The following is a 25,374-nucleotide window of genomic DNA, read 5'->3' on the forward strand; positions in this document are numbered from 1 at the left end:
TCAAGCAGCCAATGTTGACGGAATCAGGCTCGTTTAGCTGTAAATTAAGGACATCACCCCCCGGGAACGAGGGTCACTTTCGAAACAAATCGGACTCAATCGATGGTTCTCGCTTCCTGCAAGGACCTGCAGCACCTTGACGACTTTTCATTTCGATTCCAGTTTATCGTTTCGGGCCGTATCAAAGGTGACCTATTCGGCCATCGACCAATCGAGCCACTGGTGGCATATGTTACAATTAACATCCGAGAGCGCCATTTCGTCACCTCATCAATTTTACACCAAAGCTAATGTGCGCACCGCATGGCGTCCAGCTGCACATTGGAGGGTGGCTTTTAATTGTGTTCCATTTCCGGCCTACTTTTAAATATGACAATACGAAGCTGCCTGTAGGGATTTCAGACTCATAGCCACAGACTCACAGACAACAAATAGCCATACGGTATGATTTCTCTTGCGCATATTATCTGCTAAACGGAAGTGATAGGAAGCACCGCACGTACCGAACGGATCGATAACACCGATATACCCCGAGCACGGGAAAAAACCAATCGATAACAGCCATTGGTAACGCTTCATTTCGACTTTATCAGCAGAAAAGTAATAGATTATCATGGGATATTGATTCAATTTTCTCCGATTTTTATAGCGCCATCCAGAAATTGGGATGATGCCGTCGGGATGCCTCTTCGTTCTTGTCCTGAAGCCGAGTGCAAAACACTAAAAGACGCTCACCAACACTCGCATCCTTGCGAATGGTGGGTGAGAGACAAAAAAAAGCCCTCCACCAAACTGTTCCTTCCTTCCCGACATCGCTTGGGCTGAGAGATGCTACATTTTTTGTGTTTTCATTGTATTTTGTTACGCCTTGTTTCATCGCTTTTTTTGCGTGTGCAATTTCCATCCCTCCGTTTACATGGATTACACCGATAGGGTGAATTCGCCTGTGGCCACCCTGACGAGAGAGCACATCCTCCCAGAGGGCCTCCGGTTTGGAGATTTTTCCTTTGGCCTTTCGGTATTTTTGTGCCGCTTTATGTTTAGTCGATTTTATGAATTGCCATCGAAACGATATCTTTGATCATGAACATTTACAGCCTCACGATTGTCCCCGTGGCGTGCTTCATGTTTGTCGCACTTGAGCTAAGCCTCGGACGCTGGTGTGGCTTGTAAAATCATCGCCAAGCACGCATCCCTGGACTTCGGAGCTCCCTTTTTGGCACATTAAAATCTTCTTAAACCAACCGGCCCAGAACGGATTGCGACCCGCCAGATCCCGACGTTGGTGAGGAATTTTTACAACACCCAACTCAAACTCCGCTCAAGGCCGGTTTATGAGCCACCGAACCCGGGAAGGATGGTCCCGGTGGAGTCTCGCGGACACCTCGAGGGTCTCTCCCCGAGGGACTTCAACGAGCGTCGATTTATGACGGGTTTCAAATTGATTTTTCCACTATCATCGCACCGAGTGCTGGCTGTGGACGACGAGCGTCGAGTCCGAGCTTTATGGCCTTTTATTGCACGCCCTGGTCACGGCTGCCGCGAGCCTGGACCGGTGCAAAGGGTGATTTTGCTGGAAAATGTATTCCCGTGGTCCATGGACGGAGCAGACGATCACACACAACGCAACATTACTGGCCGGATCGTTTCGGATGCGTTTGATTGATATATGATGAGAATCATCGTCGGTGATGGCCATAAAATCACCGCACCATCCGACTCGCTCCATTCGGTCGAAGAAATGCCCTCTACCCCGTCGAGACCTCGATCGATCGAAGTTTATGGCATCGCTTTAAGATGAACCCATAGAACGAGCGAGGGCTGGCGAACGACGACAAGACGATTAAGCAGAGATCGAAGAGAGATCGATCGGATGGAAAGTGCGCGATGTAGCCTGATAAATAATCTTCCTATGGTGGTGTTTTCTTCCCCGGATCGAGCCGCTAATGGGTTTTGTTTTTTCGCTTTCCATCTCGACTAATTTGCTTATTGATTTGTCGTGTTTCATCAGTGTTTGATCGCCTATCGGCTGCTGACTCGCGGTAGAATCACCGCATCCTTACCGCAGCACTGCGAAACGATCGATTCACTCGACCTGGCGCCAAACCGTGCTTCATCACCACCCAGTTGAAGACGCGTGGAAACAGGTTAATTGACTAAATGCATCATGATTTTTATGGCACGTTCATAAAATGCTTAAAACAACAGCTCAAAGCACCCAAGAAGGTGGATGATGAAACACCGATTGGCTTTCGATTTCATCGTCTGTCCGATAAGGATGCAACCAAGAGCTGAAACGTTTCATTACAAGCACGGATGGCATTATCAATCAGCAGAAGATTGAAAGCCAAATGAGCCTCATAAAATCGCGCTTTCAAACATGGTGACATCGATTTAAAAAAGCATCCGTAAAACGTGTGTTCAGTACTGCGAAATAAATGCGATCTGAGGCCTGATGGCTTTTTCTCCCGGCATCTAGCGGAGGCAAACCCTTTTGCCAACCCTTTTCGATGGTCTCCATTCCAAAGCTTCGAAAGAAACGGAGACCCGGAAGCGTAAGCCCTGTTCTTGTAACGAAATTATCATTTTAATTGCCATTAAATCCTTCTCTGTTACAATTCCCGGCCTGGGCTTAGCATTTCCCGTTTGGAATAAAACGAGTCAACTCCGAAAAAAACATTGAGCTCACCAAAAGTAAGGGGGAAACTCCATCAAAATCCATCCTCCTGTCTGTCGGAGGAGTCTTTGGAGTGTCTTGGAAATCCATTTTTTATCCCACAACCATGCAACTGTGGTGGTTTTATCGTGACGTCTCGTGCGAATGATATCCGACAACGACGACGATTTCAGAACCTCCGGAACCGAAGGTTTTAATGGCGTTTTGATTGAATCTATTAAACTTTTGTCGCGCCACCGATTCGCGGTACACCCTGTGCCAAGCATTGGACGCTACAAAGGGGTGGGAATTGAGTGTGACTTTTCTCAACCCCTGCCACAGGCTAAACGCGACTGGCCTCGTAATAGACCGTAGCAAATCTCATTGCACCCCTAGCAAGGGGTTGAACGGTGCGTCAGGCTGTGGTTACCGCACTTTGGCATCATCGGCGGTCCTGAGCTAGGCTGAGGAAATTTGCATCACAAAGCGACCGGAATCCGGTCCGTCCCCTGGCGCATCCCTTCACGCTCACACTCTATTTGATGTCCCTTTTTCGTGTCACGTTCGCAAACGGCAAGGACATTACTAAGTGATTAGCTATGTTTTGAGTCAGATCATGCTCCGGAGCAACCCTAGGGTTTGCTTCCGGAAAAAGCGACTAAATGACTAATTATGGACGCTGTTATCCTTACGTCTAAGCGTTAGGCCCGAAATTGATGGATTGGGCGCTTTTGTGCGACCGTCAGGAGTCAGGATGTAACTGAATGGATATAAAAATAAACACCCAGAGAGATGCACAATGCACGACACACCTAGCGTGTTTGGCCGTGCCGAATAAAAATGAGTTCGAGCGTTCGTCCCTTCGAGAGCGCTAAACCCGCAATACCCGTGATCCAGTTCCCTAGCATGGGGTGGCATTCAAAGGCGACGAGTACCAATCGAAACGTTGTTCTTTAATACGCAATCCCACCGGTTTCTTTCCGCTTTTTGTCCCTTGGAATAGCAGAAGTAGAACAATCATCCTCAAGCTACCATCGGCACACTTAATCGTAGCAAAACATGTGTACGTTAATTAATTTTCAACTGGAAACCATAAGCCACCTGCAGCAGCGAAACCCTTTTTCAGTGTCTGGAAGGGTGGTAAAAGTATTTCAACGCCATCGTACCACCCCCGGATCGTACGTGGGGATATCGACGGGGATTATCTTTGCGGTGCACGTATGCTGTTCATAATTTAATTAGAACGCCCCCGGTCGGAGCCCCGGTGAGCATGCAAATGAACAGCACACCACACGCCATTCCCGCGTCGATCTAAAGATTGCATTTTGCGATCAATTAATTCGAGATCAAAAAGAAAACGAAGGTTCAATTGACGAAAAGATCCTGAAAGGCGCATAAGGTTCGTTTAAACACTTTGGCGTTAAACACTGGAACAAAAGCTCGAAAGCGTTCGATCTCAGAAGGCTATGAAAAAGGATGTTACTCGCTCACACTCGCACACACACGTGCTTCTCGCTCGCACACTTTGAACAACATCGTGTCGTGTTTTTTAGGCGTTCCGTTGAGCGAAACGATCCCACTGCGACAACTACGTTGGAAGCTAGCGTACGGCACACACTGTGACGCAGGGTCATTTTCCACCAGCAAGAAAAGGCACCGTCGTACACCGAACAAGACTCGATTTTCCACCATACATGACCCTCGGGTACAAGTTTCCCCGTCCCACGAGTGGCGCGTTTCGCGCACGGGTTCGGGTTTTTCGCCGGAACACATGTAGTTAAATTAAGAGGGTATTTAGGGAAGATGATACGGTTTAAACGTTTTCCCTGCGCTCCCTTTCGTTCGCCCTGTTTCGTTCGGAAGGGTTGCCGGTCGACCCTCTCATTGCCCTCGATTGCTCGAAGAAAAGGAAACGTCGTCTTAAGCCCGCCGTCGAAACCTCGAACCTTCGAAGGACACCCGTGTTCCCCAGGGGGCGGGGGCGATGGGTGGGGGTTTTTCCTTCGCTCGGCCCCCCAATTAGGGAAATTGCACGATTATATAGCGGCAGATACAACCGCCTCGGGAGCAAAACACCCCATCGACGGAGCCCGTCAATGTGCGAGCATGTGAGGACAGATTTGCATTGCGTTTTCCACGCTCGTTGGGGGTGGATGGGAAGGTGGGTGGACGTAGGGGTTGAACAAAGGATTTTCATTTGTTCATTTCTCATCCCAGCACGTGTCGCGGGACCGATGTTGGGATGATGATTCTCGTTATTTTCGCACCACGTTCCAGCCCCTGAGCCACGCTCGACATGCCGTTTTGTTTGTTTTCGGGTTTTCTTTGGAGTGGTTTTGGTTCTGTTCTGTTTTTTTTTCTCTTGTCCTTTGACGACTCTCACTGCGGGATACTTTTACCGCCGTCTCCGGGGAGTGGTAGAAATATGCAGCAACGTTTGCTCAAGAAAGCACATTTAAAGCGTTTAACTCGACTCCGAGGGCTTTCGACTTTATTTTACGAAATAACGCGGAATTTTTTAGTAGAAAAACGGTGCATTCTACGGCGAATGGTAAATCACTCGCATATCAAACACACCAAATATTCAATATCTTCAGACCCAATGCGGCTTGATCTATTTCGAGCCACCGATTTCGCCTGGCCACGTGATTTGACTCTGCCTTACGCACGCTCGCCACCCAAAATCCCTCGTAATGCGTACCCTAATCCCCTATTTTGCAGAAATCCTTACAAATCGAACCGGTCCAACACCCGACCGACCGGCTGACAAAAATTGTACCACCGGAGAAGGCTGTACAAATTGTGCGCCACCGATGTAACCGATGCGCCCAATCCCTTGCCCGCGTGGCACGGGAAAACCAAAAGCCTCAGCCTCAGCCTGTCAATCAAAGGTGCTAAAACCTCAATTGAAAAACATCCTCACCCAATTACCCAATTTGTAAACACGGACCCGGTCGTCGTACCGGCCAATCGGAAGGACAATCCCCTTTTTAGGCGCTTGGGGTTGGTGTCGAAGAACCCTTCCTTAGTGGCTGCTACGGCACGGTTTCATCCCTTTTCGATTTCAACCGATTGCCAAGGGCCACAGCGAGCACGAACAAAAGCGAAAAAAAGGCCCAAAACCCCATCTAGGGTAGCCTTGAGAGAAAGCGAAGGTTTTAATTCAATTGACCACCGTACGGCCGCAGACAGCGTCACTCGTCCTCGCCGAAGGACTCGGCAAGGGTGTTGGTTTGACTCTTCGGAAGAAGAACAAAAAGTATATCGACAGACCGACCCTCGGACGGGACCAGACGGAACGATCAAAATCCCATCGATTATCCTTTCGAGCCTTTCCGTGCCATGGCACAGTGGTGTGGTTTTGTGAAGGTGGTGATGGTTGTGGTTCTGGTTGCGACAGTGCGGCGACTTCACCAGCGACCGGCTATCGAACGATTCCCGTACGGGTTTATCCCTCGACGCTGCACTTTTATAAATGTATCTTCTGGTTCCGTGCGAGAATCGTCCTTCGAATGGCCGAAGAACAGATAGCTTTTGGAACAACCCCTTTAGTCAGCCGACACGACGACGAACCACACGTACTCAAGACTTTTGCTTCAGACTCTAGCATTCAAGCACCGTGTCTAATGAAATCGTGCCCCTAAGGTATGGATAAGTTTAGTGATTTTTTGCGAATAAAAATACTCCCACGTGGTAAACAAAACTGGTCGCAGTACGAGCTGACACCGTTTCTATGGTGTTCATTTAGAGCAATCGCGTAGGCACTGCTTTTAAGTCCACTAGAATCCGCAAGATTCCAAAAAAGGACAGCCAAAAACACGGCTCTAACATCGTCCAGATTCTGCCATAAAAATAATAAACATTTTCCATCGATCAAGCACAGGAAATGAATACAAACGGGCCAGATTTGATTGTCCACTCCGCGGTGGATTAAACCATGATTTGGGGGCTTTCAAAAAACTTACAAAAAAAAGAGTAAGCCATGAAAATTCCGATACCCGATTTCAACCACCGGCACCACATTCACATGCAATAAAACACGCGCGCAAGCTGGAGGGCTCCGGAGCACCGTAATAGCAAACCGAATCCAATCCGCCGATCTAATATCAATGATTTATCGCCCGCACCGTACGGTTTATAGGCTGTAAAATTGGGTGATTGAAAATCCGGCAGCTGCGGTGGGAAACCCGCACTCGAATCGAGTCAACATTTCAAAACCGCTAGAAACACAAACGCACGGGTGGGCAGTGCGCTTGGACAAGGGTTAAGAGCATCCCTTTCCGTTCAGACACTTTTGCGCAAGGGATTGCGGTTGTGGCCGCCATCAGAAAAATGTGTTACCTTCTTCTCGGGTGCCGCCTCACGAGCGACAAGGGCCAAACGGCCGGAATTCCTTTGGCCAATGTAAGCGAAGGGTGGTACGCTGCGTACCACGCAGGACCCGGGACACGGGAGGCAAGTTATGATTTTTATGAGCTGCAATAGATGTCCGAAAAAAGGGGGAAAACCACCGGAAAAGCCACCTACCTTCACTTGTGACTCGGTCATGCCGAGGGCGTACGCCAGCTTGGCCCGCTCCGGACCGGCCAAGTACTTCGTCTGCTCGAACGTCTTCTCGAGGGCAAATATCTGCTGACCGCTGAACGTTGGCCGGGTGTGTTTCTTCTTGCCGTCCTTATCCTGGCCGTGGTGTGACTGGGACAGGCTGGCGGACACTGTGGAGAAAACACCGGTGAGGAGAATGAAAATGGAAAATAAAATGTCAGCAAAAGTGTCGGGTCGAGAGCCAATACCAGAAATTGAAGATAATTAGACGTGTGTGTCCGAACCGAACCCAGTTGGGGTTGAACTGGGTAGAGCGTTCCGAGGAAAAACTCCCCAGCTCCCAAAATCTAGCATGCGCGGTTTGCATCCGGCCCAGGAACAGCAACACGCCGGCATCGAAGCAGCTGTCACCGACCGACGGCGCCAACCGGCGGAGTTTACGTGCGCCGCATACGCAAGCAACCCGGGCGCCTTGTTAGCAAGGTCGTTACAAGCTTCTCGGTATTTTAAGATTATTGCCCACCACTACGGGTGGCATATTTTGGAGCATTTTATAACTTCATCTCGGGCGACGATGAAGCAAACCAAAGGACCCACAACACGCCACAATGACAGCCCGCGGTGCGTCTACATGTGCAATTTCGGTACTTCGCGTCGTGGTATCGTGGAAAAGTTATTAGCAAATGTTACCGATTCCGGCGTGATTTGTTGTGCATTCGCAATCGCAATGATTTTCGGGCCCACTTCTATTCCCAGCGACGCCGACCGGCTCCCAATGCCACCTGTTTCCAGGGGATGAACATTATTTTATCACATCATTACTTTGCAGTCCCTCTCGAGCGGAGGGAAAACTCGTCACTCGCGCCCCTCCTTGGCGGGCGTTTGTAAGCCGGGCTTTATCTTTGCCACACTTTTTTCGTTCGTAATCGATCGGAGAGGACATTCGCCGTGCAACCCTGTGGATCGTGGACGGATGGAAATCCCTTTGGTTCGCGAAAAAAGCCACGACACTCGGGAGTGGCATAACGTCTGCGAAAATCGTTAAATTAAAGCCGCCTGCAAATCCTTTAAATCTCATTTTTCACCACGCGTTTTCACCACCGGAAACGGGCCGCGTAATGATATGCAACGGCTCGCAATCCGCGCCCCACGTCTGTCATTTAGGGCGTGTGTATGTTTTGGCCCGTCGGATAGGGGAACACAAAAAAAAAACGCTTGTAAAGCTGGTGGAGAAAGGAAAAAAAGTCAGCTCCGTCGAGCAGCGACGTTTGGCACACGGGTGAAAAGCAAAAATAAATTGGCTAACAACGAGAGAATTCTACCGATGATAAGCGGACGGCAGCCGACTCCACCGTGTTTGGCAGCCGTAGGCCTTGATGAGGATAAAGACGACGACGATGATGATGATGATGATGATGCTGTTGTGGAAAGACCGTCGGTGGTCGGTCGTACCGAGCCGCCTAGAGAGAACCACGCGTTTACGTTTTTCCACCGCATACAGGGCACGAGCCAAGTGGTCACATCTGGCGACCGGAAATAGGCAACACTCAGCTAGGTTGTGGCCTTGGTTCGCAGGGGAAAAGCTCGTGAAAATCGTGCCACATAATACCGGATGAAATAATACGCGAACATGAGCATGGGATTTTTATGGTAAAGAAAATCATCTTCATCCTTGCGTGGGGGTTTGAATAGCTGAGAAACATCGTTGATCAATATTTTTTATGCAGCTTGATGTGGTCGTAAAGAAAATCCCACTTCGATGCATTCAATACAATGCAATTCATCGCAATCGCTTCTCCAGCATTCAAGCGTTTTCCAATCCCTATCGCTATCCTATTAGCGTCCTATTAAGTCTCTGTCAGGCGAGAACAACGCAACAAGCGCACGATCGATCGGTGGCACCATGTTTGAGCTTCTAAATGGTAATGATATTCGAACCCCGATTTGAATATTGCCGAAATGATGTCGATCTGGCGTAACGTATGCCGTGCGGCTGAATGGAGTGATAGAAGCCCCCTCGACGAGCCTGTTCCAGTGTTCCTCCATCAGCCACTCACTCTCGCAGCCAACCCAGCCCACTGACAATGATACATTGTAAATGACGATCCCGGCCGGAGCGTGTTGCAGTGGAACAGCGTGGCGGACGAAATAGAGAATTAATATCTAAAACTAATGAAACTCTAATTAATGTCCCCAAGAGTTTTCCACCACCGGCTGGTGTCAGCCCCGACGGTGGCCTCGAACCAGCAAAATGGCCGCGGAAAATTGTCTCTCGAAATGGCGATTTGGAAATGACATCCGCCGGCTGGATCTCCCCCAGTTCCAGTGCTCTCCGTGCCACTCTGGTCGCGATCGGGTTCCAGCGCCGATAGCGCGCGAGGATGGAATATAATTAAAGCGAAATAATTATGCCTATGACATATGAATGGGTGGCCAAGATAATGAGAATCCGCGCCGGGTTTGGGAGGGCTTGAACACGCGGAATTATTGCGCCATCGGTCGCGTCATTCGATGGGGTGTCCTTTTGTGGTTTCGCCCGCAGTATCTGATCAAATCGGCAGTGATGGCGGTGGTGCGAGTACGTGGACGATTGTTTCGTGTCACGGAAACGCATAAAACATGACCCTCGGATATAATTATAAAATAAACGTAACATTTATTACAATTAAAACAACATAGATAGCAGTGGCATGGTTGCGATAGTAATTAATTGATTAGTGCATTCGGAAGGGATCGCAACTCTCCACCGGGTACCGACGAATCGGGTTATCACCGTATCGGGAAAACGTCGGGACATTGGTGATAAGGATTTATTGGGCGTTTGGGAAACTCGTAATATATAATTTTATGCCACCATACGGTTGGTGCCGAAATTAGTCGTACATCGAAAGTCTCAAGAATTTGGTAGCATAAATTATGAACCTGAAACGATTTGCACGATCATTTGATCAGCAGCAATGTACATTCAGCATATGATCTCTCGGAGGACTCTCGAGCTCGTGTAAATCGTTTTCAACACAAACGTACCGCGGAGATTATTAATTTCCTAAAGCAGATAATTAAACAACACTGCTCGGAATGAAATAGTGGACGTTCTTTATGCAGCTTTCGCGTTTCCTACCCAGAAGGTCGACTCGCAACGAAATCACGCCTCGCCAGAATGCCGTAGCTTAAAAAAGGGGTTCCCGAAAATTATTTTCATTCAAAGTCCCTCCGACACGCAAGGGTAGAGCACACGGATGGATCGGCGCGTATGGGGCTGGATTAATTATTCATATTTCCACCATTTTAACCAACCATTTGTATGTAAATTTTTGTGTACCTTCTTTCCGAAGCCAGCTTCCTGAGCCAGCCTGGGGTGGCAGGATTTTACAAACCAATCTACGAACAGGCACCGAAAGGACTCTCGGAGGCGCTGGGATTGAGGTGTCGGGTTTTCCCGGGAAGCCATTTCCCACCGGGAAAAAGGATGCGCCTTGAACGGGGGCAATTAAAACGGCAATCATAATTAAAGTAATGAGTGCGATAAATATTTTACCATCGCGCCTGTGCCCTTTCCACCTCCAGTGTGGCGAAAGTTATGCTACCGACCCCACTGAAGGATGTCACGTAAATGGAGGACGCGCTCCGAAAGGACCCTTTCTTTACGCCGTGGAAAATTAATTCCACTCCGCGTCAAACCCCAGACTGGCGTAACGACGCTACGGATCGGTTTTTGGGTAGCGCAAATTTATCGTTTTACGATCCGCGCGAGTTTGGCCGCCCTCACCATAAACGCCCTAAAACTAACGTCGTCTTCGACCCTAGACGGACGACACTGGACACTGTCCATTGGCGAACGAAGGACCGTGGGCCAATCAAATCCTCGACTCTTAGGCGGAACCAAAAACCCCATCGGCTTGATGGACTGACCTACCAGCGTACGCGAGCGCCACGGTGCTGCTGACCAAACCGAACAAACCATTACAAATGGGTGATAATTCTTTTACGACCATTACGGCCCACTCTTAATAGGGCACTTTTATTGGCTTTTGAACGGGCACGACGCAGCGCAATAATTAGCGAGCAGCGAGAAAGGTCCCCCGGCGTCGTGAGGCTTCCCATTTCGAGGCTTTATGGATGGATTGCTCGCATGATCTCTTGGGTTATGATGATGATACTACTGCTGCTGCTCCTGCCATTGTTTCACCAGTTAGCAAACTATTAACTCGGCCGATGGTCAGCAGGAAAAACAAATCAATTTTATGGGCCCTCCGCGGGAATGGTTGCGTCGTTTCCACAGGAGCTTTTCCCACCATCGGCAGTATAATGGAGTGGGGCAATATTTGGGAGACCACAGGCCAGGAAACACTGGATGTGTAAATATTTGTGGGACCCACCAATGAAGCCTGTCCGAGCAACAGCAATAAATATTTGGCACTATTATTTTCATCAAGTACAATGCTGTTGACGTTGGAATATATTGCCTCATGATTATTTACAAAGCCGTTTGCTCGAGTTATGGGTTTGGTTTAGTGTCAACAAATCAGCTTCTTGTGGTTGGTATACAAGATCACACAATTGGTGTTGTGATAGTTAAACTCAAGATCCATTCGTTTTGTTCTTTCGAACATGTATGTTGTTCTTCCAGAATCACAAGCATTAAAAACCATCCGCGGTGTGTGCATGTTGGTGTAATGACAATTAAAACGAAAAGAACACCCGAAAGACTCTTCGAAGCACAACCTCGGAGGTATTTCGCCTGGAAATCGCCCAAACACAACCACATCGTCGCGACTAAACCAACAAACAACATCTTCGCTGGCCAAACATCATTAAACAGTGTAAAGTAACTGGAACGATAATGATAACGATAATCACCACCAAAGCACTGCTCACGGTAGCAACCCACGAAACCGGTGTCCGATTCCCGGTGCTTCGAGCCCGAGGGCCCATTAAAGCTCGCGAAAGCCGCCACATCGCGGTGAAGTGAGCCATAAACATAAAAATGCGCCTCTCAAATCCGAGCCAACAAACACCTTCGCACCACGCACCAAGAGGGGTGATATCAGCTCCCTGTCGAACGGCTCGGCACAATATGTTGAACCAAGCCGCAGCAAGTGGTATCACGGAAGGAAGGAAAGCGCCATTGCTTCAAGGAAAAACACCCCACCCACAAGGACCTTCGCTCAGCAGTCGGTAGCATCAGCCGAGCGGCACCATTCTGCTGCATAATGGCCAGCAAATGACGAAAATACTGCGGAATTATAACATTTAATGATCATTAGTCTGGAAGGTGGAGCGTCCTGGTATCCTTCCAACCTGACAGCCGCGCTGTAGAGCGTGTCGTTGCACAGGCGAACACAGAAAAACGCCACCCGAAACGGCTGCGTCAACTTCATCATCAGCGCAGGACGATCGTCGAAGAATGGCACGCTTTTTTTGTTCGTGCTACCGTCCATCAGGACATTCCACTCCCTGGCCCTTGCTGGCAGCGCGTCATTATCGACAGATGGCGCTTATTATATTAACGACACATCACGTGATGTACTCCCGACGTTACATCCCCCGCGAAAGCCGGTCGAACGAGGATTTGCTAACGTTTGCTGACGAGTATGATGGTTTTGGGGTTCCTTTAAACGTTGGGTCCTCGTTAGGTTGCGAATCCTACAGCAAGGATATCACGCAAGGTTTATCACGTTCATACGTGTGTTCATGGCGACTTTTAAATCAATTCTTAAACGAAACGATGATGGTGAAAGAAACGTTAAACACCTCTCATACAGAGAAACATCATACAGTGAAGGAATTTAAAATAGTATTTGGAAGTGTAATTTTACTTCCTCATTTTCAAAATCCATGTACGCCAAAAACCAACGACTCCGGTTGTAAGGAAAAAGGACCTCTATCTGCTGCATTTCCATCAGCTCTAGTGTTTTGTTTTTTTTTGTAAATAAAGCATCTCTGCAAGCCTTTACAGCTAGGAGGGGAAAATGCTCACTCATACACACATACACAAATTTCCCAAACGAGATGAAAACTGCCATTGCCGCCCGATCCAAGCAAGCGCCATCCTCAACACAAACGCACACGTCCACGCGAGATGCAGTCATCTCGCTCACACTCCTTCGGCAAGGACGACGCTCTTGCCGCTCCACAATCATAATCATCATCGAGGCGTCCACGGACACACACACAGGGTGCAGGGTGCGCATGTATGAGTGGCATTTCCCGCGAAACTCTACCGCCCGTCGAAGGATATGCGTGTATGGTGGCACATCCAGATTTGTGCTCCTGAAGTTCGTGTTTCTTGCACCACTTGCTCGCATCCTTCGGTGTGGTGGGGATGGTTTTTTGAAGACTCCGTGATTGGATGATTATGGAGCAACATCATTATGGAAACAAAGGCGCCCTCCCCGGCAGCTGTGGAAGTGTGTCAGCATCGATCGGCTCGGTGTTGGCGTCTCAACAAGAACAAGTCGGCGAGGCACACCGACCTCCGAGAACGCGGCGAACGGAGATACTGAATCTTCGCCACTATTCACCGCCGGTTTTATGTATATTTATGAGTGCGCCTCGTCGGAAAATGAGATCTTTTTTCCCGGCCCGAAAAAGGCGGACCAGCTGCCATGTCGATGTGTATGTGTGCGTGTGTGTGTGTGTGCGAGCTTGCTCTCGTTTTTGGTGTGCACATGTCGGAATGGATCCAAGTAGCCATAGCCCTAGCCCAGGGTTGCTCAGCATTGATACAGTGATAGCAGTGGCTGCCTAGGATGGTGGAGGCGCCTTTTTTCCTGCAGCTAGGCGTATGGTGGAAATGCTTCATCCGTCCATGAATGTATTCCATTTTCTTCAGCCCATTCGCACCGTGTTTCGCTTTCCGGATGGGCTCTCCGGATGAAGCTGTGGGGAGTTGTTTTGTCTCTCTTTTTTTCCGATGCCCTCCATTCGCGTTTGTTCATATATTTTTCCACGCGTGGCATTTTTCACAGCTCGAACACAAAACGACCACACACTCGCAGCGCTGCCGAATACATGGCTCGCCTTCATTTTCACCAATAGAACACACATTTCGGGGCGGACTAAACGGCGTCGTATAATATGCGTTTATGGTCATCAAATTTAAATCGAATCTCATCAACAAGCCGGGCTGCTGGGTGGAGCTTTTCAGGCCGTGGCCATAGCAAAGGGAACCCGTGGGAGGCGGAGGAATGATTTGAGGGCTCGCCGGCGAAAGGCTCGCAGGTCGGAACCAAGGGTCGCCCAGGGTCCGTGCATAAATAAGCCAGGACGTTTGTTCAAAAAATAATCAACAAGGTATTTATGAACAAATCGGCACCGTATGCGTGTTTGGAAATGATGATGATGATGTCCTGGAACGAGTACGGTCATGAAAATCGAACGCAGTTTTCTCACGGTACGATCTGATAGATGTTGCGAATGTTTGTGTGTTGTGCCAGCGTGTAGCAAAATTGCAAGAAAGCTACAGTTTTATACAACCCAACAAAACATCCCATCTTAATGATGTTGTCTTTTTTCTCTCTCGAATATCGAAAAAACGAATCGAAGTACATTATAAACAGAAAGCAGATTCCTTTAATTAACATATTCCAAACGATCGAGTGACGGGGGCTCTCTTCGTAAACCACGAGAACAACGAGCACTGCGCTTGTATAAAATTTCCACATTTTCTCCCATTTACCCCGAGTTTCCATTTTTCACAAAAAAAGGAAAAATAAATGCCCTTTCTTCCTAACAAAGAGGAACGGCTACAGTCCAAGCCGCGAAACCCAACAAGGCGAGCCATTTTTCCCCACCAATGCACCAACGTGGTCGGTGGCACTTATGCATGTGTTTGTCGGCGCATAAACGAAAATCCGCTCCATCCGGCGGGACCGTTATCCTTTCGCAGTTTCAACCGTAGCCGTGTACACCACACCGGGTGGTACATACTGCGGTCGCTAGTGGTCGTGAGTGCTGCAGCCATTTTTATTTAAATCCCCACACAAAGTGCATCGATTTTTTAGCCAACCAACTCCGCTGGTGGAGCACTGCTTTCGTTTCGTGAAGGTCCTTTTGTGCGAGATTGCAGCTAGTCGCATGTAAGGATGCTAAGCTTTTTTAATTGCCACCGGAATGGAGTTCGTCGAACTTCGTCGATGTCGTATCTCGAGCGTAGAACAAAGGACGAAGGACGACGAAGGCACCGGAATAAACAAACCGTTTCGATTATCAACACCACATTACAATGCACTCGCCGTCACCGTCATTGCGCCCATTCCATATGCCGTGCGCGAATGTAATCGTAATTACTACAGATGTTACAATGCGCCGTGTCGCGTGTGGTTTTTCACCAACTCGACGACCCCTCGGAACGGGAAAAGCTCCGGTGGAAATTATAATCCATTTCTCGATCCACAATCGCGGGGTTAAAGAGTTTCCTCCCAGTTTCGGGGTGAATTTTCCATGGCCTACTTCCTACATCGAGACATCACCTAGGCAACCGTGGCACGTTCGATCGTTAATTGCATGTAATAGAAATGTTTGCTCGTCACCAAATACTTTCCTAATCGCACGTCACACCGGCCGTATGCCGCCGAACTCGTTCCACTCTTACGCAGGACCACAACACATGCAACACATTGGCCGGATTCCTCGTAACGAGAGAACGGCTGGGTGGGAAAACCGCGACGAAGCAACGGTACGGTTTAATTAAATGCAATAAAATTCCTCCCGTCGTGAAACGGGGAACGCTCGCTGCATGCCTAAACAAACCGATTGGGTCACGTGCCGGTTACGTGAAGAGAAGGTGTTCCAAGCGAACGAAGCGGTAATCGTTGATAGGCGACGACTCTGATAAGCAGATGCCGGTGTAGCCTGATCGGTGTTTGCGCGTCACGCGTGGGAATTGAATGTTCGTGGGCTTATGATTTCATATTTCCCTACTCCGATGGGATCCCTTTTTCACCCTTGCAATTACATTCAGTAAACTTCTGCAACTTCTTCAACCATCCGGAGCCGAGGTGGATCTGTAAATCACGCAATTATTCCACCGGCTGACTCATAAAACGGGTCTCCTACGCGTCGTCGTTTAATTTGATCGATTTGAACAATATTTATTTTTATGACCTGCCATCACTATTGACAAGATACCGGGCCCGATATCGCGCCTGATAAAGCAATATTTATTTGCCAACTCCCCGAGCTCCGGTGCTGCAGTTAACCTTCCCAGCTAACCGCCCCAAGTGCAACGATTTGTGGAAATGAACCCTACCACACGGAATCGACTCAAATGCTCGAGTGTAGAAAGCCCTTTTTTTACGCACTCACCAATCGTGATTTTACATCGTTGAGTGGTAATCAGATAATGAATCCAGAGCCTTCAACACCATGCCAGTAGGTTGAAAATGGTCATTTAAGACGAAGAACAGGTGCACCTTCGCCTACCGATGGCACAGACACACACCAAAATGAATCATTCGGACAATTCCACCCATCGTACCGTAAGTACTCCAGATCCAGAAGTCAACCCACCGCCCCATTCAAAGTCCAACGTCGCATTGAGAAAATCAATAAAGAAACAATTTAACAGCTGTCTATCGGTCAATTATCTCTGTCAAAGCATCGCCACCCACCATTCCCGGATCCTTATTTCCCTCCGGAACGCGTCGCGACGATTAGACGAAGCACCGACAGACAGGACCTTCGGGCTTCCAGGACAGCCAGCCAACCAGCCTGCTGCTGATGCTGCTGCTGGTGGACATGTTTCGAATAATTGATGATACATGCGCCCCACGGGAGCTATGGTATGGAAAAACTGCCGTCCACCGGAACAACCGGCTTCAGTGCAGGTTGGTTAGGCTCGGTTTGAATCACTCCACTCCAGAGGCATCAGAGGCCTCCGAGAGGGCTTCTCGTAATTTCCACATCGTTCCAAGAAGCGACCGGTACACCGGCTGTCCGGAACTGGAACCGCTTGCCTGCGTCGCAATAAACGGCTGCATGCGACTCCCAGAGAAGGATCCTACCAGGTTCCAGGATCATCATTATCCGGCTATTGACATGCAATGGACGACTTATAATAGAGAGCCAAAAGTCTGTTAACGTGTGTGCCACTGTGGGGTGCACTCCGGGAGCAGCCTCTTCGGACGTTTTGGACATCGCTGACCATTAGCCTACAGCTGACGGTTGTCCGCAGTTGAGTCCGGTGTGTCCGGTCTTCAGAAGGACGGCCATTCCACCATCGGAGCACCTAAATTCAGGCCAAACGGCTGCTAATGCGCTCTCGATCCTACCACAGGACGGTCTTTGGGCAGATTTATAAACCGAGCCTTCGAGGGGATCCGATTTGGCCCCAATCGAGGCTGATGGTGGTATAATGCTCTCGACGACGAGTCTTTGGCGAACCGTGCCTAATAAGTCCGATACGCCGGTGATTGGAATCGCAGTGACCTCTTTGGTGGAATCGCGATGGGGATGTGCCCAATGGATTCTCGGGTCGAAGCGATCGGTCGTCCTGGAATAATGGCCCAAGTTGGAACGGTGCCCGATGCGTGTCCCGTCGTTGGACGATGCGAACGAGATTGTCACCCAAAAAAGAAGGCGAACACGGAAACAGCCCTTTTTTTATGGACAGACCACACACTCACACGTGCATAAAGTGCACCTCGTTGCAGGATTTCCGCCAGTCGTGAAAGCAGAAGATGTGGAGTGTTCCATCCTGTGCCTTAAGGACATACATCGAAGCACGTACTAACGGTCTACTCATTAATCCCCGACATGTCGCATTTCATGAGCTGGAATACCCGTTCCCAGATAACGCACAAACCCACACTCCCACGGACACTAGAGCCCTACGCCTACAGGTAATTGATGCCCCGAAAAACAGGCCAAAAACGCACCCACCAACGCACCTCGTATCGCGTCAAAAAGCACCCACCATTAGGGAAGAGGCCCAATTACGCACGCACATTGCAGCTTGTAATCGGGCACCGTATGGCGCACCGGTTGACACGCAGCCGACGGCATTTTACGACATTCAATCATCGTTTTTACGGCGATCCATCAAATTTTCGATGATTAATTGGATCGCCGTCGGGAGGTCGGTCACCTAAGGAGCGAAAAGGGGTTTCGCAATGGACATCGCGGAAAAAGGGAATACTCACTGGAACCGAGTCGGTCACGCCACGCCATCGGATTGGCCACGAGACCCTGCAGTCCGGGCCAGTAAAGGTGCGTCCGGTCGACGAGTGGCCCTGCGTGAGCCTTCATAGGACCGTTGGCGTGGTTCTGGGACAGATATTGCGCCATGTTGGCTGCCGCAGCTACGGCCGCTGTAAAACGGGGCATTCCTCCTGCAAAATAAAACGATGGACGATGGCCACAAAAGGACGTTCAGCTCGTACGTTTGTCAAAAGACCCTCATCATCTCAGCGTACTCACCTCCTAAGGCATTCAATTGAGCGGTGGTAACTGGCGGTGGTCGGGAAAGGATTGTGTCAATTCCGTGTGGGTTGCTGACCGCCGGTGACTGTGAAACGGCCGTTTGCGAGAGTCGATCGGGGCTGCCAGGATGCGTGGTGGTGTGAGGACCCGATCCCGGGGGTTGTTGTCCTGTGGGGGCGTGTGAGTGTTGGTGCTGCTGGTGTTGAGCCGCTTTCATCTCCGTCATGGAGTGCAGCGCCGCCAGTGGCGGACCCAGGAAGCTCAACTGTAACTTATGATCCAACATGTCCGAGATCGTGTGTGTTGGTTTACCCTTTGAACCCACCGGAAGCGGTTGGTTGTGGTTTATCGCCCCACTGCTGTTGTTGTTGTTGTTGTTGTTATGGTGTGGGTGATGCGGGTGAAGCTGGTGATGCAGCGGGTGTTGCTGAAGATGTTGCTGATGCTGGTGATGATGGTGCTGTTGATGCGCTGCCAATTGCTGCCCGACGGAAAGTGCAAATGAAGCCGCACTTCCGGACGAGCCGGCGACGATTCCGGAGTTCGACGATTGGGGATGACACGCGTTGGCCGAACCGGAAGGACCGTGGGAGAGGTTTTCGGGGCTACGCGAGGATCCCACACTATCGTGGGGTGAACCGGACAAAGGATATCCTCCTAACCCACCGAGATCACCCTCTTTCGTTTGGCTCGAGTACGATCGGGCACTTCCGAGCGGACTGCCACAGGACTCGTCCGCCGGTGGTCGATGTTTGTGTCCTGTCGGCTCCGGACTGGCCGGTTCTGAGGTGTACCCACTGCCGTTAAGCCGCCCACTCACGGGACTGTGGCCACGAGGACTCCCCGGAAGAACGTGGATCTCGTCGTCCTGATCTGCCCGATCCGAATCCGTTCCGTAAGCCGCTCCGAGGCCAGCCAAATGCTCAGAAAGATGCGCCGGAAGTCCTGTGGCACCGTCCGTCGCAGGATGATACGGTCGCCCGTACGGACTGTCCGGAGGAGCAGGCTGGTCGTGGGAGTTATCTCTCGAAGATGGACCTCCTCCGGTACCGAGAAACAGATTCACCGGACTACCGCCGGTGTCACCGTGCTGCGGATGGAGCTGGTGGTGATGCGACCGGAAGTGACCACCGGCGGATGTGGCGTGCTGGGAGAGATTCAGCAACGAACCGGCCGCAAGATGGGCAGGAGGCCCGTCAAACGAGGACGCCGCCGTTGGTGACGTGGCCGAAGGATCACGGAAGCCGAAGTTGCCGCCAAAGCCAAAGCCATGCGTTCCGAGCAACCCGGGAGATCGGAAGGCCGCCAGGGTCAGCGCTTGGTACCCGGTGCGCACCGGGTCGTCGGAACCGTACGACTCCGTGTCCTCGAAACGTGGTAGGCGCTGGTCAACTTCAGCGCCACCGAATCCCGAACCGAATCCTGAAACGTGTGGTTCCGCGAATCAAAGGTCGTATCGAGTTGGGCTTATCTCCGTGCCATATTGCGGCGGATAGAAACGAAAGGACACACGCGAAAGGACACACTCGACACAAACGAACTAGAGATAACGTCAATCGAAAGCTCACACTTTACACTTGGGCGACATTTTCATGTTCAGATCACAACCATCGCCAGACGACAAATTCACACTTTTTGGGTAACGTTTTTCTTAGAATCCTCTCTTCAAGCGGATTTAGAAACCGAAACAACAACACTTGATCGCACAATCCCTACGCACTCACGCATCAGTACTTTGCTCGAGTAATTTTATCTCGTTACTTGTTTCTTTGTACACGTGTTTCGTTCATTTAACCACGACTCACGAATCACTTCACTTCGCAGGAGCATTCATCACAGAAGCCTTTTCACACATGCGTCACAAAAATACGCACTAATGTTCACGCAACCACTTACGCCAGGATCATCACGTGTCCGGTTGTCACGACGCAACGTGCTTGAATGCCGCAACTCTTGCATCAAGGTAGGCTGTTCACATCAAAGCCTGTTTATCAACTCGCCACGGGGCACTATCAACACTTGTGCACGCGCACACACACGCACACTGATCGGTTGTGAAGGACTCGCTTCGAGGTCCTTGCCACTGTTCACTCGCTGTAACTACGTCGTCGACGTCGTCGTCGTCGTCGTCGTCGTCGTCGTCGTCGTCGTTTGGGAAGGCTTTCCGTTTTAGACGAGCGGCGAACGTGTTCACCGTTCCGGCCAGTTGCTCAACATCTTCTCTCGATAGCAGCACAGCATCCCTCCGGTTCAACCTCAGCGAAGGGTCGATCGCTCCGCCCATCGATTAAAAAGGGATAAAAAGGTGGAGCACCGAAGCCGTAAACGGTGCGTTGAAGCTGCCACACTCATACACGCTGTCACGCGACGCCATGCTTCTACCTGGCTGTGAGAGCGAGAGAGAGAGAGAGAGAGCCAGAGAGTGAAAGGATGGCGTGCAAGAGAACGACAGAGTCCAGAGCGAGATGAAACGAAGAAAACTCGTTTTCCTTTCTCGTTGCGCCGGCGCACTTACGCACTTACCCACACAACCACATCGCGAGCAGGACAGCGTGCATGTTCTCGCTCTCTCTCTCTCGCTCTCTCGCACTCTTGCATACGTCAAACAAAATGCCCACTCACGGGGATGGACGATGGCGCATCCAAAGCAGGGTTGCTGTAGTGAGGCAGGGTTCGCCAGTCGCAGTCAATGCACAAGTTCATTAATTCTTCGCTCTATCTCGCTCGCACCTCGTGTGGGGGAAATTCGTGCTCTTTCGTGCACTCGCGCTCCTTGGCGAAAGTGAACGGAAAAAAGGACTCCCATTTCACACCAGCCCACGCACGAACTCACACACACACGCGCTCTCTGGTGCAACGTAAACAATGTGTCGGGGAAGCGCGCGCGTTCACCGTCGCTAGTTCATATGTGCAGCTAATCCTTTTTTCGTCTTCTTTATCGCCCTCGCCCTTACCACGCCCCGGGCCAGGACAAAGGAGGGAGATCCTTTTGGCCGGTGGGGAGTTAATGTGCCTCGCTGCCTCCACATTTTCGATTCGTTTTTACTCATTTTCTATACAACACAATAATGATGTTCAGATTACATTGCTGGCTTACGGACACGAAACGAGGCATCGGGGGCCAGAGACGGGGTTATAATTTCGTAATTTTTAGCGTGTGGTTTGGCGGCGAGGGTGATGAAGAGAGCCACCAGCTCCCCCGGTTCCGGTTCCGGTTGCAGCTGCTCACTTGCTGACGGGGAAAGATTATGCCCAAAGGTGACATTCGGCAGGGACGATTGCGCATAGGGCACAGCAGATCACCCAGTGGTCCTAGACGCGTAGGATCATTGTTATCCTTTCCTCACTCCATTTGCATAGGTCATTACATGCTGGCTGCTAGTTTGATAACTAGAAGAGGGTTTGATTCAAAGAGTTTGATCTCCGGAAAATGGATCCTTATGCACTAATGATGTCGTGTGTTTAATGCGTAATAAGCAACAGGAGTTTCGAAATAAAAATGTTCAGTTACCTCATGCCTCGAATTCCAACACGATCAGGATCGTTGAAATATTTTTCCAATTAGCATCAACGGCAGCATAACCGAATTGTTAATATACCAAGCTCATGCAACGAGTGCAACATGGTGCATGTCGGTTACAAGCCAGGATTGTGTGTGTGTGTGTGTGTGTTTATGCGGAAGGAAAAACCTCAAACACGCAGCGGAAAATAAACTTTGGTTACCGGTGTTGCCTTATGCCAATATTTTTTTTTCTTCCTCGTTTTATTTCGCTTCCAGTTTCCCATACCTGTGCTGATAAATTTGAAGCGAAAATGTTTGCGCAGAAAAGTTTCGTGACGGGCAGTTTGCAGCTGCCGTTGCAATTGGAATTATTATGGGAGTTTCCGCCCGAAAGTTGCATTATTGCCAAATGCCTCCTCACCGGGTCGATGTGCAGCGATGTACCGGGTTTATATATTTATTTATTTTCCTGCGTTATTTCCATTCTTTGACAGGTGATATTTTAGGCAGCTATCCGAAAAATGTTGTATTTTTGTTTGCTTTCGGAGCTGATAATTCGATGCTCAATATCTTATTTCCCAAAACAAAAAACACCAGCAAATGAAACGATTCACAGAAGAGAATATGGCGTTTAACACAACGCACTTCATGATGGGATCATTTTGGAGCATAATCACAAGGCTCACCTAGTCCATTAGTTTTTTCTCCGGTTTATCGAAATGGCTCATCGTTTCGAATCGGCCACGGTTATAATGGAACGCAATAAACGTCCCAACGGGATGCGTTCGTCCCTCGGTGTCCTTTGAAGCACGCACGTCCCAAAAGCGCAACCGCATCACAAATTAAACTGCCGTAAAATTATCACACCTTTCGGATTGAATCGGGTGCACAGTTTACGGGTTCCGGAGGCCGGAAAAACGGCCGGACGCCCGGAGGGCTCCGGGATCTGTACGAATCCCTTTTCATCAACAATGGCCTCGTCGGATAGGTGACAGAGTCAGCACTGGGACGTTTTGTGTGCGCGTCGAGTTGACTTTGTGCCTTGCCCGTTTTTCTAAACATCGAAGGGAGTCCTTTTTCGAGCCAAATGAGGATATCCGGTGAGCTTGGCTTCGAACCATGAGAAGTCAAAATTCTCTACCATTGCTCATCATTTTACACAGGACATGTACACAAATTTCATATTACTCCACTGTTAATGCATGTAAAGTCTTTATACTACATTGTTACAAGAGTTGCTTAGCTTACAAATGTAAGGAATAATTTAACTTCTTACCCATGTGGATTGTTACATTCCACTTTCGCCTACCTGTATTCAGGCACTTCCTCTCGGATCCTTGCTTTTCCTTCACCAAATTTCTTTTTTGTTTGCATAGCTGTGAATCGTGTCTCATGAGATTGATTTTCCCAATACTGCATTCTATGCCCATTGTGTCCTATCACGTACCTGATGCTCGTTCAATATGTCACATGTTTGTATGCACACGCACGGGTGTTCGTATGTGCTTGTGTTTGTTTCCGTTCCGTTTTCCCACAACCAGGACCCTTTGCAATCGATGCTCGATCGGGCTCGTCGTAGTCTATAATATTCAGCTAAAATTTTCTACGCCTCATCCTCACTCTATTGCCTCAACCATGAATGGCCGGACACGTTGTTTATGAGGCTACGTGAGCCACAGAGAAATAGGAAAAGAACCAAACGTTTGAGCAAGTCAATGGAATGGTTTGTCACAGAAGCTGGCATAGAAATGGCACATGGGCCTTTTGACAGAGGTCGTAGTTGAAACACATGAATTGGAAAGAAAGTATCGCGACTAAATGAACTAGAAGCTTAACGCAAGTCAAAGATATTCGCTAAAACAACAGTTTTATTACGCATAGCTGCTTGAGGCTTACGGAAGTAGTAGAATAAATGAACCTATTACGCCATTTCGATCATTTAAGCGCTTATCTACGACGACGTCACTTCCGCACACTCGCACACCGACAAATACATCATCAACAATGAAAATGAACTCGCCGAAACGAGTTGTGGCATAATTTATGAGCTTCCAAGTAGCACCTCCTGGCCATCTTTCCTCTGGCCCAACACCCAAATGAACGCCAACAGGGATTCAAAGGGATAGTTTTTCATCGGTTACGGTTGCAGTTTAACTTTTTGTTGTGATAACTTTTAATGATTCTCCATTTCCCGCGCGCCAGCCATGGCCGTTTTTCAGCCCAAACGCAATCGGAACCTCAAGCCTTTTTATCCCTCCGATATTGCGGCACTCTCGGGCGCGAATGCTGCCATCACAATCGAGTTGAATTCCCTCGAGGGCAATCTTCCGGCATTCGAGGTGATGCCCGCCGGAATTGGTTTCCAGTTTGGAACTATTTTCCCCCTTTTTTTCTCGCATTTTTCCCCGCTTGTCCCCATACGCGCCATCATCGGTTTCGTTGCGATGGTCCTTTACCGCCAATTATTACCCCCGGTGAGCCGTTCCGGATTCGCTCCGCCCGTTCCTTCGACCCCTCGACCTAGCCGGAAGTCCGCTTTTCTCAGGACTCTATATCAACACACACACACACGACCATTCTCATGCATGCATGCGTACGGGGCATCACCGGTTGGGATAATAGATTAATAGACGTTATTTATGGGCATTTAATTGCTACAAATAAGTGACACTGCAGTGAAAAATTATTATTGCTCCTATTTTAAGCGAAGTGCGCACCGTTTAGTGAACCCTCCTGCTGGGACCCTCCTTTCGGGTCTCTGCCTTTCTTTCTGGGGTCCTCCTGCCAATGCCCTTTTTAGAATAGGCTGCCGAGAGGCATTCGGTGCGGGGCGCATTTTCTTTACCTGCCTTTAAAGCATCCACGAGACAGGAAAAATGGAAAAGGTGTGTCCTGGCGGATGCTCCGCTACCGATGTTGTGTCATCAATCTGGCCAATGTTGCAACCCAAGGTCGGCCCTCAGAAAAGCTGCAGCATTTGCTCGGTTCAGGTCGGATCGATCGACGCAGTCGGAAGAGTCCCTGAGTCCTCATCGGTCAATTATGTTGTCCAGGTTAGAGCGACGAACGGTCAGCGGCTGGCAAATGGCGAAACTGCGTCCTTTGAGTGGGCCATAAATCACGCTCCTGTACCATCGCAGGACACCATGGGATGTTTCAATTCAAGCGCCATCGTTACACGGATCAAAGCAACCCATTGTCCGTGGCTACTTGATTATTTTACCAACAGCAACAACCCTATGTTTGG

General features: G+C 49.5%; 1 protein-coding gene across 1 annotated transcript in view; it reads right to left on the bottom strand.

Annotated features, from left to right (window-relative positions):
• Nucleotides 1–23,407, bottom strand: part of LOC128721489 (homeobox protein Hmx) — a 39,041-nt gene extending 15,634 nt beyond the window's left edge. Inside the window, exons 1-6 of the mRNA XM_053815246.1 lie at nucleotides 23,404–23,407; nucleotides 18,989–20,047; nucleotides 18,623–18,907; nucleotides 18,346–18,534; nucleotides 13,500–13,502; nucleotides 7,184–7,371 (exon numbers count right to left, since the gene is read on the bottom strand). Of these exons, the coding sequence (XP_053671221.1) occupies nucleotides 7,184–7,371; nucleotides 13,500–13,502; nucleotides 18,346–18,534; nucleotides 18,623–18,907; nucleotides 18,989–20,047; nucleotides 23,404–23,407 (1,728 nt within the window). The remainder of the gene's footprint in view (nucleotides 1–7,183; nucleotides 7,372–13,499; nucleotides 13,503–18,345; nucleotides 18,535–18,622; nucleotides 18,908–18,988; nucleotides 20,048–23,403) is intronic.
• Nucleotides 23,408–25,374: the final 1,967 nt, after the last annotated feature.

The sequence above is a fragment of the Anopheles nili genome, chromosome 2 (assembly GCF_943737925.1).
Source record: "Anopheles nili chromosome 2, idAnoNiliSN_F5_01, whole genome shotgun sequence".
Lineage (NCBI taxonomy): Eukaryota > Metazoa > Arthropoda > Insecta > Diptera > Culicidae > Anopheles > Anopheles nili.